The sequence below is a fragment of the Cinclus cinclus genome, chromosome 7 (genome assembly GCF_963662255.1).
Source record: "Cinclus cinclus chromosome 7, bCinCin1.1, whole genome shotgun sequence".
NCBI lineage: Eukaryota > Metazoa > Chordata > Aves > Passeriformes > Cinclidae > Cinclus > Cinclus cinclus.
Window position 1 is genome coordinate 15,715,141 of NC_085052.1, and position 15,964 is coordinate 15,731,104.

Sequence of the window (15,964 nt, forward strand, 5' to 3'; positions counted from 1 at the left end):
CATTCTTCTTCGCCCAGATGTGAAAGCGTGAAAAGGTTTTGGGTCTTGCCTATAAACAAACAAGGGGTAGTGGAGATTTGGTGCAAAGCTGGGTGCTCAATATCTTCCTATCAATATGGCTTCCTGGCAGTCCCTCCTTTCACCTGCTGCCCGGAGAGCGGCAATATCCAAGAGCAAGTGACATCCTGACCAAAGTGTTCTCTGCTGAGCACACACAAAAGTAGTCTCCAGGTGGGCATGCCAGAAACTGAGGAACCCACATCCTCTTTTTCCTTGAAAAGGCACCATGTTCTTGTCGGGAGGCCCTGGCTTTACCTGCCTCCTCTCCCATTTGGGAGTCAGGTTAACTTCACTCGCTGGAGCCCATCCTTCATCTGCTGGTCACATCTGGCAGCACGGGTGGGAGAGGAAGCAGCCAGACCATGCTGGCACTGGGGGCTGCTGCCTGGCCAACTGGCAGCTCCCTCAGCAAGGCTCCCTCCAGGCGTGTTTGAACAGCTGGAGCGTCCAACAGGGCTGCAAAGTGGCTGAGGCAGCTGAGATAGTCACCTGATTCTCTGCTCTTCCTTTAAAAATGCTTCTGTAGCTTTGCTGTCCTGCCTGTGAATCAGTGCTATGGGACTGGAGTTAAACTGTCCTAATTTAGCTTTTGATTCAAAGTCTAGACTCTGTTTTTTCATTTCTTCCACTGAATAGCAAAACTGTTTGTCAAAAATTAGATACTGAATTCCCAGACCAGCAGAGGCACAAGCAGATGATGTTTAAAAGGTGGGATTATGAGACAATAAAATCAAGACACCTGTTAATAAATCTAGAGTTGTGCAGAAATTCAGTGCAATTAACAGTTAAAGATGTCTTAAATTCCACTTAGTAGATACAGCCTTTGTCTTAAGATCTCCATTAACACTTACGTATGTATGTGTCAATTCTTATAGATCCTGTATACAAAATGTAGCTATAAGATAGATAAGGAAAATACTCAAGAGAAAATGGACTGAAGTAATCTTTACAACATTTGTATTCACCACTATAAATTACCTGTTACCTTCCAGCCTGTTTTTGTATTACAACATATTTGTTTCATTCGATCCTATCTTCTTTATATTCCTAAACTGTTACAGGAAGCATGTTGAGATTGTACATATTGAGGACCCACATTGTTCTTGTTCTATATACACAGTGTCAGCAAAGCAGAGGAAGAGAAGACGTTAATAAGAACCTTGTGAATACCAGACTCATATAATGTATATTTTTGACTGATTTTTCTGAAACGTTTAAGTTTCTGATTCAAACTGCCGAACAGCCAGTGACTGACAGTTTAATAGTGATCTTTGCATTTCATTCTCCTATATTATAAAATTCCAGAATGCTTTTATGCACATTAAGCCAAACAAGCAACCAGCCCCTTACCCCTGCAAATCCTCTTTAAGCCTAGAATGATTGTAGGGGGTGAATATTTTAAAAGATGTATATATGACAGTGTTTCATTACTATCTAGAAAAGGGCCCTTAGGACAAAGACATTAAGAATGTTAATCCTGTTCTTATATCTTCCTAATATGCTGTGCAGTAGAAAATATTTAATTAGCTTTGTAAAATTGTTAGCAAAACTTAAAAGCCCTGTGCTGAGGGCGGAGGGGGAACTGTTGGACTGTTACCATAAGTAGATTATCTTTTTGCCCTCTGAACTCATGAAATTATAATAATGAAACAAATTCTATTGTAGTCAACCTGTCAGAGTGTTCCAAATGTGAGAATAAATGCTTGTGCTGTAATGAGTGTCCCTAATGTTGTAAATGCATTCATAATATAAAATTGTCATTTAAGAGAACAAAGCTTATACAACAATTAAGTTTGGTACATTGTGTACTTCTTGTTCTATAGCTGCAATGCTAGTAGGTATTACGTAGAGAAACAAAATTATTCTGCATTATTTAATGCATTAGGATAAATTCCAAACTCTCTTAGCCTGATGAGCACAGAAAAGATGCAAATATTTGCCCTGTGGCATGTAAGAGTATTAAGAGTATTCTGCTGTAGGAAGATATCCCCCGAAGTATGAAGTGCCAAAAGCTAGCTGAAAAGACTTTCTGAAGGTCACACTTCTCAGTTATATTTACTTTTCAGTTCTGTAACCCTTTTTTTACCACTAATCTTCTTTCTCCCAGTGCTAGCTACAATTGTGAAGTGGCTGGAAGAGCTGAGATACTGGTGGGGGAAGCTGGTCACAGTGTACTGTGTATGAACAGAAAGTTAGGATCAGATCAGATGGAGGGCCTTACCTTTCTGGTTTTAGGGGTGTGGAAAAGACCCCTTCTGACCATCAAGTGTATCTTCCTTATTAATGTGCTGCCATAGCTCACAACTCATGTATCTCTTCTCATCTGTTTGCTGTGGAGCTTTGCTTAGGATTCCCTGCTGGAGTGTGGTGTTCCATTTTAAACTCTGGGTTTGGCTGTCCTCAGAGCCCAACTACACTGTCCTTAAAAAAAGGGTATTCCTAGTGGCCATGAAATACTTGCAGAAGACAGCCATGTAGACCTTTAGCCTAGGTAGTTCAGAAGGGTGCCTAAGGTTCCTAGGTTTAGGCATCTTTGTAATTCTGCAGGTTGGTGATTGGTCGGTACAGGTTGTTTTGTCTTGCTGATTTAAGGAGTTTATTATGAGAAAAATCTCCCTATAAAATACTGAGTGTAAGATATGTTTTTTCTACTGTTTTTAGCTTTTTTGTTTTTAAGGCGTGTTTGTGGTCAATTCAAATTTCTTGAAAATGCCTCTAGAAAGTTTGTGTTATAAAATAGGAAGAGTAGACAATTTAACATTCACACTTGAGTACAGTAATCAGCGAGTAATGATTTACATTGATCAGCCAATGTTACCAGTACTTTTCTGTGACATTACTGTGGTCTACCTAAGGCATTTGATTGCTATTTTTTATTTCCTTAGTTGATGAAGAATAAAGTTGTATTGCAGTTGAATTAATTCTCCTATTACACAACTCACATAAAATAACTTTTGCACTAGTGTACTACCAGTCTACTTCTACTGGTAAAGCTGCTACTCTGTTACTATATCCATCTCTTACTGAGCTGTTTTTAAGTATTCTGAGATGGTCCTAATAGTTTCTTATACCATTTAAGTAAGAGTCTTTATCTAAAATTGTGTTCCGTGTAGTCATTTTTAGACTTGTGAAATAGTCAATCTGAGTTCATTAGTCTGCTTTAAATTGAAACCATACTTTCAGAAGTAAATGTTTGTACTAGCTCATTGGTTTTCTGAATCTTACCTCCACATAATCTACATTTCCTAACTAGCCATTTAAAAATATGATAAGGATTCTGTATTACTTAAACATGTTATTATTAAGGACAGTAGAGTTTAGCACTGGGTCTGGAAATTGGATACATAGTTTTGTTTCCTCTACCATTGAATGACCTGTTTCTCAAACTTGGAAAAAAAATTTACCTTATGCTGTCTCAGATGATGCTTCTCTAAAGCTGTTGCAGTAGTATCTACTTTATTTTGTTGAGAGTTCTACCTGAAGAGTGTAAGAAAAAAACTCTTAAGTTCTTTTGAAATGAGATATCTAACCTGAGTGGGGATGTGAGGCAGTGGTTGTTTGTCTTTTTTATTAACTTGTGACTGGGATAATAACAACAAAAAGTGTATTTATTTTTAGGTTTAACAACTGTTGATCTCTTCCTGATTTAAATAAATAGCTGACTTTCTTTCATTTACTGTGTTGCCATTTTTTTGTATTACAAATATATATTTGTCTGCCAATTATGACAACCAGTTTTAGGTTCAAAATGAGCAGAAATTCATTACTGATAAGCAGGCTAAAAGGCAGCTCTGCTCTGACTGTGGCACATTGGGCTTTCTACCCGTTGTCTATGCATGAAACTAAGTCCCACTTTAGTGTATGTCCTTTAATGCTGTTTGGCTGGAGGTGGAGGTTTTATAGCATGGATGCTGTAACAAAGGCAGGTATTTGAAAATACCTTGACAGCCATGGAATTGGTATTATTTTGAAATTCTTCAGTAATCATGCACCTCAGGCTGAAAAATACCTTGGTTTCTGTGGTTGTAACATTACTACTGGGTTAAAAATCTCTGATAATACTCCTAGAAGTATTATTCTTTATGATTATTGGGAAAACTGTCAAAAGGTTGGTTGTTGGTTTGTTTGGTTTTAATCTTGTGTGTTTTGAACTAGTCCTATGAAACTATTCTGCCTAGTATTTATATTATATAGAGCTTGATTTTTCTGTTGAATTAAAAAAAATCTACATCCGTAATATTTAACCATTTTTTTTGCAGTGTTTGCTAGTTCTGAGCCTGTGCCAGGATTCCAGGGAGACACCCTGCAGTTAGCTTTCATCGACCTCAGACAAGTAAGACACTAGTTGGTGTTTTTTATCCTACTAATTTCCCCTTCTGACCAATGCTGAAGTTATTAAATTCAAGAACCTTTCATGTTTTTGCATTCCCATGTAATTAGTTGCGAAAAGCAGTCATTTGAAGTGTTGTTAGTGGCACTGTTCCCTGTAATTTAGCATAAAAATGTTTCTCCAGTGGTGGTTAGGGGGCACTGTGCTACTGGTAGTACCGTAACAGGAATATTGGATAGAATTTTGGTCCTGACAATTTTATGGAGATCCTGTGATGCCTTTTTGCAAGAGTGTATATGCTATCCTGGTGTGTGCTGGTCTGTTTCTGGTCTGAGCATTGGCTCCTGTCTACAAAACTACTCTCTGGGTAGCAGAATCAGGCACCAAATTATTTCCTTTCCTGAATTTGTTACATAGAATTATTTTAAACTGTTGGAAAGCAGCTTTATTCCAACTTGATGATCTTTATTCTACATAAAATTTAGTTTAATTTTAAATGCTGTAATATTGGAAGCACTTTTCCACAGATCTTGCCAAGAAGAAGGTTTTCTAAAACCTACTAAATCTTCATCAATTTGGACATTGTAACCACCATAACAAATGATCTTCAAAGCCTTTTCATGCTCGAAGTTAGCTTTTACAAAGGATTTATTATTTCACAAAAGTTTTTGTAAGTGTAAGTATCATTTAAATAGTGAAATGAATCATTAACTGCATTAGCCTTCTGCAGATGTTGGTGGTATTTTTCAGTGCCATTATGAGCCTATCAAAGTCATTAAAAAATAAGAGAAAGTAGAAAAAATTATATACCAAATTATCTATATAGCAAGAATATTTTTGCTTTTAATAATTTAGTAGGTTTTTCACAGCAAGGATTATTAAAGGGCATTTCAAAAGGGAAGATTCTTGAGGCAAAAGTATTCAGATTACTCTTGGTAGTTAGAAAGGACTTCATGGAACTGCCTTTTTAAATTAAGAAGTTAAAAGGTAGGGTTCTCTGTTACGTTCTCACAGTAATATAGTAATGAAGAATATCTACAGTGGCATAAGTGTATACTGTGTGAGAAGGATACAGGATTACAGCTACAAGACTTACTCATGCCACAGATCTTGCCTTGACTAGCAGCCTTCCTCTTCTGGATTCTTTTTAAACTCCCTTTTTCTTGTCAGTGTTAAAAGAGACTAAACATCTTGCAATTTATACTTAGATCACTTCAGTTGAAGGGAAAGGATGTTGAGATTTTGGCACCGTTTCTGCCATCCAGCTATGTGGAATCCTTGCAGGGCCTACATTTTTTCAAGGGAAAACATGATTCCCAGCTATGCAAGAGGGCAGGGTGTGTACATACTTGCTACAGGAAATAGAGATTTTCATATGTTTTAAGCACTAACTGGGGAGTATGTCACTTAAATAGGTATTATGCTGTTTATGATAGCTCTTAGTTTATGTTAGCAACTTATATTTCAAATTCTCTCAAGCACTTTATAGAGGATGCTCTGTATGTCATGTGAATTTAATGACTTAATATACTTTATATAAACAGGAAAAGTTTGGGCAACTCTCTATTGGGTTGCAACTGGAGCTTGCAGATGTAGAACAGTTCTAGCATGTTTGATTTGGTTTGTTTTTTATTATATTTTTGTGTGCATTGCCAAAAAATATTGCAGGCACACATCAAAAACTTCTACTATTTAGTAAGGACTTTCAGTGCTTTCCCTCTTTTCCTTATTTGTGATCCATTTCTGTCTTAATAGGGTAGATGACAGTTCTTTTCAAGAATACTTAGAAAGGCAACAGAGCCTTTTTCAGAAGGTTCTTATAAAAGGTCATGCTTCTGTTTTTTAGTTTGAATTTGATACTTCTTCATGAATTGCAGGATATGAAAGATAAGGAAGTAGGTCCAGTGGTCAGGTTTTACCTGCCCACCCGGACTGTGCCCTGAGGTCAAACTCCTGATATTGGCTGTTTGGTACAGAGGAGCTGATGACAGGTAGGGGCTGATACAAGGGGGAAAGCTTGAACCGTATCAAAGCTAAAAGGCAGGAGATTTGGGACTCAGTGAGAGACTGTAGCTAAAAGATGGATCAGCAGGATTGCCCTCTTCTTAAAAAGCAGCTGACCTGCAAGGGAAAAGACTTTATCGTCCTGCCAATCACGTGGTTGCTAATGGAAGCCAGTTATCTCAACAACAGCTACTCACTGTGCTGTGCTAGTGCAATGTGTGAGATTAATGAGGATTGGGCAGCAGGATATTATAGCATGTTTTACTAACGAAGTAAAGTCACTTACAGGGAGCCAGCTTGGAAGACACAGAGAGGAGCTACACTTGAATGATTACCACGTAGGGAGGAGAAGCTTTGAAAAGAATTGCCATAGGTATTTTCAACCTAACAGTTCTTGATCCTCTGTCTTTCCCTGAAGACAATGTGTAGGCAGCATGTTGTCCCCAGCAAGCCCACTTTCCTTCTTCCTTCCACAGACATAGAAGAGCAAACAGAAACAGCTGGCATGAGAAAGAGTTGTGTCTAAGAAGACAACGGTAGTTAGTAGTAGGAAGCTCTAAGAGGACAGAAATCACAAAGGAGCAAGCATTTACCAGTTGTCCCATTTGAGCCACCTCTGTTTCTTTATACCATTCTCCACTTAGGTTTTTGTCATACTTAACATGCTCTTTAAAGATCTTTGCAATCTGTAGAAACCCTAGTCAATAGAAATTTTTGTGCTATTTCTGTAACCACAGTATCACAGCATCTTACACAGGTGACTTGGTGGAGTTAGCTGATCACACTTGATCACGTAGAAAGAAACTCGCAGCTCCAGCTAGTTCAGCAGATAGGAAATTGGGGCAGATTCATGGTTCTGTGCAGCTGCAGTAATTGTGTCATGCCTTATGCCACTTGTCTTAGCATATGACCTGAGGTCACACCTATGTGCAACCTTTGACCCCACTTAAAGCCATTGAGGAGCCATCTCAGCAAGGCAATTATCAAAGTGGCATGTGCTGCTTTACAGAGCCTGGTCTTTGGCATCTTGTGAAGATGACCCAGCTCTCCTGCAACTTGCATTGCTCTCTGACAATCATTTCTTGCTAATGTCTGTACAAGGAACCAAGGTAAATAGTGCAGTGGCCCAAAGCGAGGGGGAATAAACTTCGGGGATTCTGCTACCAATTCAGATCTTAGGTCAATTGGAATTAACCTTCTAAAGTAAACAAGTCTTAGTTTGTCCTACTTGAATTGTCTCTGAGGAGGAAGCACAGCCTCCAACCTAAATTAGTTTTTTCCTGGTTATGGTCTGTTCTTTAGTGCCTAAAGACTAGGGTTACAATTCTGGAATGTGAGGTAGTTTCTTGTATGTCCTGTACACTTAAGTACTGTGAGGATAAGACACGAGTATTGTAATTTGTGTGTTATTCTGTGGAGGGCCACTCTAGTATGTAATGGACAAGAACAATAATCTTATGTTAGACTGAGAGTTCAGCAGTTGCTGTCATAGGCCAAATATCCTGATTCTTAACCAAGTGGGTGCTTACAAATACCTATTCTTGAAATCAAATAATTTCCTACAGAGATATAACTAAGCTGCCATCATAATTTGATTTTGTTTCACTTTTGACTTGACGATTTGTTCCTGGCGTTTCTCTCCACCGTCAGCACTGCTTAGGGGCTTCTTCCTCTACTGTCTCATCTCAAACAAGTATTCAGCTAACTTGATGATTTGTGGAATTTCCTTGTTTTGCTGGGTTGAGGGGAACTGTGTTTTATCTGTGTTCTTTTGGCACTTAAGTACATGTTGTTAACACCCTCCATTTGCTGTCAGTGTTGGTCCTTCAATGGGCAGCAGTCTCAAGTGAATATAATCATATGCTGTTGGTAACTCCAGAGTTAAGCAACCACAGTGGCAGTATCTCCACCCACATAGCAGAATTTACAGTCTGATGGTGGTGTCCTTCAGATGGGAGACCAAGGGCTGTGATCAACAATGTCCATGAGCTGTACTTAAGCATGGGGGAAAATTTTAGAAGACTTTCAGTAGTTTCTGTGTATTTTCTCAGTGTTACAGAGAAATTGGACACAAAGTCATGATGCAATCAGTATGATTAATATAGAGAATAATTTATCATAGAAACATTAGAAGATTTTATCAGACTTTTGTTTATGATGTATGTAAATAAGCATGTGTCACGTCTGTGAACTGAAGTTATTTGTAGTATACAACATGTATTCCATCTGCAAATTGATGCCTGATTTTAGAAGTATAATACATTTTCTTCTAATTCCAAATCATTGATAGTTTATTGGGTTGCTTGTCCATTTATATTATAATGTGTTTTCTGGTGAGAAATATTACTAACCTTGTGAACTGTAGTGTTCCATGCAACAAATGTAATGTAAATTGATTTGAAAGAGGAAATTGTTATTATTACTTAATATAGGCCTCCTCTTTCTTCCTCTTTATTACTGAGACATAGCATTGTCCTTCTGATCAACTCAGAAGTAACTCCTTGTGGGTAGGAACTGTGTAACAGACCACTGGGCTTCAATTCCAAGCACAGGATTTTCTGCTACTAAAGGCAGGGTGACAGTTCAGTTTTCCCCACTGTTGCGTTTGCAGTGTTTAATTTGAATTAATTTCCTGTGGCAGTAGGTGCATTTCAGCTCTGGCTTGTCTCCGATTCCCAAACGTGCAGCCTGCCAAAGATCTTGCCGTCTGTGTTCCCTCTGGAGAATGCTCTTGAGCCCTTCAGTACACCTCAGAGACTAAGTTTCAGCCTGTTGCCAAATCTGTTCACCGTAACTCTTGGAGGCTGAGGGCTCTAAAGGTGTGGCTTCATTTACAGGCTGCCAGCCCACAGAGTGCCTAGGCTTTGAAATTAGTGGGGTACACACATCCCGACCTCTGTTCTGAGAAAGAGTCTTGAAATGAAAAAACATCAGGAGTTTTCAAGAGGGAGAAATCCCCAACAGTATGTTTAGGAGCAAGTCTTAAAAACTTCGGAGTTCGAAGATAAAAGTAAGACTTTTTTTCATACGGCAACAGTTTGAATTTTTAATTAGAAAGTAGTATAGAACATTTCATCTTTTGCTTCCTGAGGGAAATGGTTGCTGAGACTTTCATCTTCACAGAGGCTCTTTCACAATGCTTACTGATCCCTTTCCCCCTGTTATGCACTCCCCAGCTTCTCTGATCAAGCAGAGGAGCATGTTACATCTGTAACATGAAGCGCAGCCTCAGGGTGCTATGTAATGGGATTTGTGCTTCTCTAGTTTTCAGTGCAATGCTGCTTATTTAGCTAGAGAAAGGAGCTCAGGTTTCAGACAGCAACAAAGCAGGAGTTGCTTCTCCCTGGATTTCAGAGCATAGATCCTCACTTTGCTGAAGGAGGAAGGCAATTCTTCGTGGACTTTCCCTTCTCCATAAATTGACTTGGCACTAAGGCAGGAGGGCTTGAGACATACTGTGAGCAGAACAGGCTCAAGTTGAGGTTCAGTATCTCATGTATTTGCATCGTACAGTGGTAGCATGCACATGCATCTCTGGGTATAAAATGACACAGTTATTTGAGTATGACTGCAAACAAAACGTGTGTTTTCTGGCTTACAGGGAAGACACAATATTTCTTCAGAGTACTCTATTCTTCCAAGTAAACAGGAAGTCTTCACACAAATGTGACAACTTGTTTGTAAATACTTACATTCCCCAATGAAATCTCTTACTTTTGACTTCTCCTTCTCAGCTAGGTTCTGCAAAGCTTGTAGTTAATCACAGTAGGCTCAGATCACAAGCTGTGTGTATAGATATTTGTGAGGAAGATCTCAATCAGTGCTCTGTACACAGAAGCAAGCTGGCTCATTACTAGGATGGGATTTATACCTGCCAGCTGGTAAGAATTAGGAAGCTTGGGAAACAAATGCACAGAAATTAGCAGCAGGGAGTTAAAAACAAGCATGACTTTGGATTCACATCTTGATAAGGATTTGCAGAATCAAAGCAGAGTGGCAAGTTAGTAATTTCCTGGTAGTAAGTATTCCTACCCTGTTAGTGCCAGAAACTAAAAGCACACATGCTGGGTATTAGGTGTCTGTATTCTTTGGGACATTAAATCATTCATCAAATTCAGAGCAAAACAGATTGTATCCAGTTCATCTAAATGCTCCTTTTTTAGCAGAGAAGTGTAAATAACTTGCTGATCATGTACCAGGTTTTTGCTCTAGATCATGGCGTACTAACAATGTGGGGGCATACTTGAAAACAAGTTTGAAAACCTCAGTGTACAAATGCTGTTACTTCACTTCACTAGCTCTGTCAATACCTCACTTAACAAAAATGGTATACATATGGACATTTAACTACAAGATACCCCATTCCATCTGTGGCAAAAACCTTAGCAGTTTCTCTAAATGAATGTATAGTATGTTGTGCACAAAAGGCTGTGAGGTGTAAAGGTGTAATGCATAAACAGAATGCCATCTCTTAAATGGCAGTAAAGAATGGCATAAATACCTAAATCATGGAAGTTATAAAAAATAAGAAAATTCCTTATTGTTTCTTTAAGCTAGTTAATTTAAGGGATATAGTTCTCTGAGTTCTCCTCTTACTTTGCAAGATACACACAAGAACTGAATGACCCGACAAGAAATCTGTACTGTGTATTTAGAAACTACACAGAACTTGTGAAGCACTGACTCAGCCTGACTTAGAGACCTGCAGATAACAGTTTTTGAATAAGAACATAAGCCTAGCTAGAGTGTTTTTTGTTATTGTTAGGTGAATTTATAATTTTGGGAACTGAGACAGGAAATCACATTGTTCTCATTTGTGCAGGTGAAACACTTGACTTAGAACTGTTCAGTGGAGTTTCATCTTTTAAATGCTACCATCATGGAAATCACTGGAAGTTTCACTGGAGAGGTTGATCAAAGCAGATATGAAGGAAAAGAAAAAAAAGAAAAGAAAAAGTTGGCAAAAGATGCTGTCAAGACTATTTAGATGGACATATCTGAATCCCTGTCTGAATACTACCAACTGTCACATTTAATCAGCTTTAAGCTCTTCTTGGTCATCATTACTTTTTCAAGACACAGTTTAGAAATAGTTAATCAATTAATTCAAAACCTACAGAGCTGATGTTATGATGAAAACTTCATATCTCTTGAAAACCTTTCCATTCAAGAAATTTCATCCCATATTTGCAGAGGAAGTTACTATAAGACTGGGACCTAAATGGCACTAAATTTTATCCTTGGTAGTTGAAGTGAAATCCCAAGAATACTCTGCACATAATGTTAGAAGCCAAAGGTTTCTGTTTTCTTGGGCATGACAGTAAATTTCTTTAGTAACTGGCATGCTGTGGGACACTTTATGAAGCAGGCATTTCCAATGCCATTATGAGAGAAGGCACTAAATAAACATTATGTGGAAAAGATTTTATTCTTTTGCAGAGGATCTGTTAGTAGGAAAGTTTCAGAAGGTTCACTTCCAGATAATTTCTCAATTAATGAATATCTTCTTTGAATTAGAAGTTGATCTATGTGCTTGTTATATTTGTAAAATACTACTTACCCTTCAAGTCACTGATACACATTCCATTCAGTTAAAGTTATTCAATGTAATGAAGATTCTCTTTAGTTATTCTTCTGCTGACAGTTTTGCTCCCATTCAGTCCTTGCTTTTGTCATGTAAGAAATTATGTACGTGCAAGGAAGAAAGATTGGGGTGCACAACTTTCCAGAGTTTGTGAATACATTATCAAGCTGTTCTCTTCCTACTGACAGCCAGTTGCTATAAGATCTCCACCATTGTGTCTGGGCCCTTCTGTAGCCCTGAGCTGATGGGTGGAGTTCAGTTTTGGAGCAGTCATCTTCCCAGCACATCCTCTGAATTCTGTGAGTAATAGGTGGTTTCTATGACTACTGAATAAGCATTGTTAATTGAGCAACACAACAGAGGAAAATTATTGGTTTCCTTCAAGTTACATGTTATTTGTATTCTCTTAACATTTCTAAGTCCTAGTCTCCCATAGTGGAGCCATGGAACTGGTAGCTGTGTTAGTGTATTAAGTAATTTCTGCCCCAAAATCACGTGCATTCTCCAGCCTTATATAAACTGGTAGTACCACAGGTAGGTAGTATGAACTGAGCAGCACTACTAACCCTTTAACCCCACAGATTTGCCTTCAGTATTTTTTTCAGTTGAATCAATCAACATACTTAGGTTCCATCCCTTGTCTAAATTATTTGTCAATCACATGCAGCAGACAGACTACCCCTTTTTTTTTCCCTTTTACTAATTTCTTCTGTGAAAAAGAAAGTGCATCTTGTCTTTGGAGGTCACTGCAGGGCAAATATAAAATCCAGTAAAATCAAAGGAATCTTTTACATCAGGAAAACAAGACTTTTTCTCTGCTTCGAAACAGCAGCAACACAAGGAAGGAATTGCATGGACACAGTAAAGCAATGACTTGAAATGGTGAAATATAGTTAATAGTTATGATCATTTGGATCATAATATCTTAGGAAAAAAGACCATGTATTCAAAAGTGTTTCTGTATGGTGTACCATAGTGTCACACTGATCTGCAGTTGGTTGTCTTAGAACTGCAGAAATACAAATTAAAAAGCATTACTCTGACTAGCTAGACTGCCTTCACTCAGTGAAATTTGGGAGATTAAGTTAATACAAAGATACCAATAGCTGGCAAAAGAAATCATTGAATTTCATCCTGGTTTGTTATAACTAGTTTCTGAACGAAGTGCACTAGTACTGTAAGCAATATGACTGAACCAGCATGTTCTTAGGCACAGTTTATCATATATGCTAACATTTATGGCTCTCATGGGTGTGTCAGGTTTGGAGTATTTTATCCTTTTACAAACTGTGCTGTTTTAAAGAATATTGAAATAACAAAGTTCACATGGAAAATTGACATATAGATTGTGTCCTCCTTGCAGAGGACTTGCTCTACAGCATTAGTAGCAAAGGAACAGTGCAACTTAAAATACCCTGCAATTACAGAAAGTGTAAATGAAGAGTGAATGGTAACAGAAATGCAGAAATAAATCAAAATATGAGTAGATGGAAGCACTAAATGATGGGGAGAAAAGAAGAACATAAAAATATGAGATGAGGGGGAAAAAAGGTAAGAAGTCAATTTGTGTCTGTAAATGTACTTCTTACCCTTTTCTTTCCGTGTTTATAATTTTCCATGGTTTATGCTGAGATCCAGTAAGAACATTTCTTTTTTACACAGTAGAAATTTGAAGAGATTTTATCCAAAGAAAATAAAGGACTTTCAGTACACAGTTAATGGTGTTTAAAGTCCATGAAACCATCAGGTTGCCTTATTCCCCGGAGAGCTCAAGCTTTCCCAGTTTTAGTAGTGTGCCTCCAGGAAATCGTTCTGAAGGACACATAATTAGCCCACACTCTTCCAGAGTGCACAGTGTAACTTGATGCAGTTAAACCAAAAGACAGTTTTCATCTTTTGACCCTGTGTCAAATGTGTCAGTTGAGTAGCTTACCTGACGTAGGCCATCAGACATTTTCCCATAGAAAAGAACATGCTGTAGGACACACACACAGAACCACAATTTTAAAACCTGAGTTATTTTCAAAGTAACAGAAAAAGTGGCCATTGTAAGTGGCACAACTCAGTGCATTCAAATTCTCTTCCTTTTTGCCATTCTGAAGTTCAAAGAAAAATTTTTGCCCTTGCTCAGGATGTATGAAAAGGACATTAAAAGTGGCTCTTTCACTTCAGGCACTAACAAGATACTGAGTCCTCTGAAAGGGTGAATGTGATACTATCATACTGTCATTCCAGTGCACATCTAAATAGTTAGTTAGTTAGTTAGTTAGTTAGTTAGTTAGTTAGTTAGTTAGTTAGTTAGTTTTACAAATAGTTCTGGGAATGGTAAAATGTTTAGTATAGTGTCTGCGTCTTGCATCCATTGACGTGCAGAATAGTTGAAAAACTTCACAGTGAAATGGAATAGTGTTGAATAACTCCTAAACAGAAATGCCCTGGTAACTGTGTGGGGTGGGGTGGGGTGATGGTAGTTTGTGTGTGTCAGGGTGTGGCAGCTGCAGGGGGGACCTGCCTACCTGGTGGAAAAGGCACAAGTATAAAACTCAAATGACACTGTAAAACAGCTGTCATAGCTTAATTAAATAAAACCAATAATGCGATTTAAACTTCTTTGAGTTAAAATTACTTTAATAAGGGTGTTAATTACTAGAGGATTAACACTGCTTACATGTGATAATAGATCTGGTCAGTCAATAAAGGGTGAGAATAATGTTCGTTTAAGAACCAAAAGAATCTAACACAGGATTACTCACTAGAAAGGGATAGCATTTCAAAGTGGCAAGTAAAATCAGGGGAAGATGTTTTCAAATTGCAGGAGGCATTAGAGGCTGAATTTTGCCATCATTACTCGGCAGAAGTTCCATATGTACTGGGATCTGTTGGAGCTAAAATATGAAGAGTAATTATTGCAAATGACATATGATACGAAATAATTTGTAATTACTCAGTCTTCCAGGGAAATCATAAGAAATAATTTTTAAGATAAAACATTTAAAGAAAATACTGTCTGTACACTTGAGGAGAAAATGCATAATCTAAAGGGAAAAAAAATCTTCTAAGGAGAATAATTTCTTAAGATGTATTTCTTAGGAAATAAATTGTATTGGATTATTGCCTTTAAGCAAAATGAGGTTTTTCCCAATATGTTTGAAAACAACAGCCAGAGAAGAAAGATCTTTTGCAAAACCCCAATTTAAGAAAAGGAAATTTTGAGGTATCTAGGTTGCAACTTCCTGGGCTTGGAAGCCTTTGTTAAACCGAGTTATCTAGACAAGTTAACAAAACAAAACCAGAATTTTATATGGGTTATAGTATTTGCTAAAATGTTTTGAGAGTCATTTGATAGACACAAATAGGGAAGTAAATACTTTCTTGTAGCTGAAGAGGAAAGTGAAGGTTGTCCATGAAAGAATATCAAAGTTTTTTCCTACTGATTTTGGCCTTCCTTTTAACTTGTCTATTTACATTCCTGAGCTACTGATTGTGGAATTCCTTGTCCAGAGGTTCTCAGGTCTAGCATAGCTTTCCCTAAGGGATGTAACTTCATCTGCTGTAAAGGGTGGTTGTGCAGCCAAACCCTGAGTGCACTACTTTGGAAGAAATAACTATCTGTTTACAGTAAACTTACAGCCACATCTGTAAGTATCTGTGCTTTATGGATTGCACTGAATTTTTGTTTCTGGGTGCAAACAAAATTATGCTGTTTGTGGCCTGTTATGTCTTGTATTTCAGTGGCTTTTCACTTATTCTAGCTCAGCACCCAAGATCAGCTGAGGTACTTTATTGAACAGTTGCTCTATTTGTATCTGCTTCCTGTAGAAGCTTTTCAGAGAGGCACCTTGTATATAAAATTCTGAGTATTTTGGTGGCTGCTTAAGCGAAGATTCTTGCACACTGGCTGTAATTTTTTATTGTAGATGTGCAGCTTTTGAGAAATGCACAGATGCTAAAAGAAACTAAACTGAAAGAAAGTTGTTAATTAAAAA

General features: G+C 37.8%; 1 protein-coding gene across 4 annotated transcripts in view; it reads left to right on the plus strand.

The window, feature by feature from the left end:
* Positions 1-15,964, plus strand: part of EXOC6 (exocyst complex component 6) — an 86,601-nt gene that overhangs the window by 57,654 nt on the left and 12,983 nt on the right. For all 4 annotated transcript variants that reach the window (XM_062496181.1, XM_062496178.1, XM_062496180.1 and 1 more), the window contains one exon: positions 4,320-4,393. In XM_062496181.1, coding sequence (XP_062352165.1) covers positions 4,320-4,393 — 74 coding nt within the window. The remainder of the gene's footprint in view (positions 1-4,319; positions 4,394-15,964) is intronic.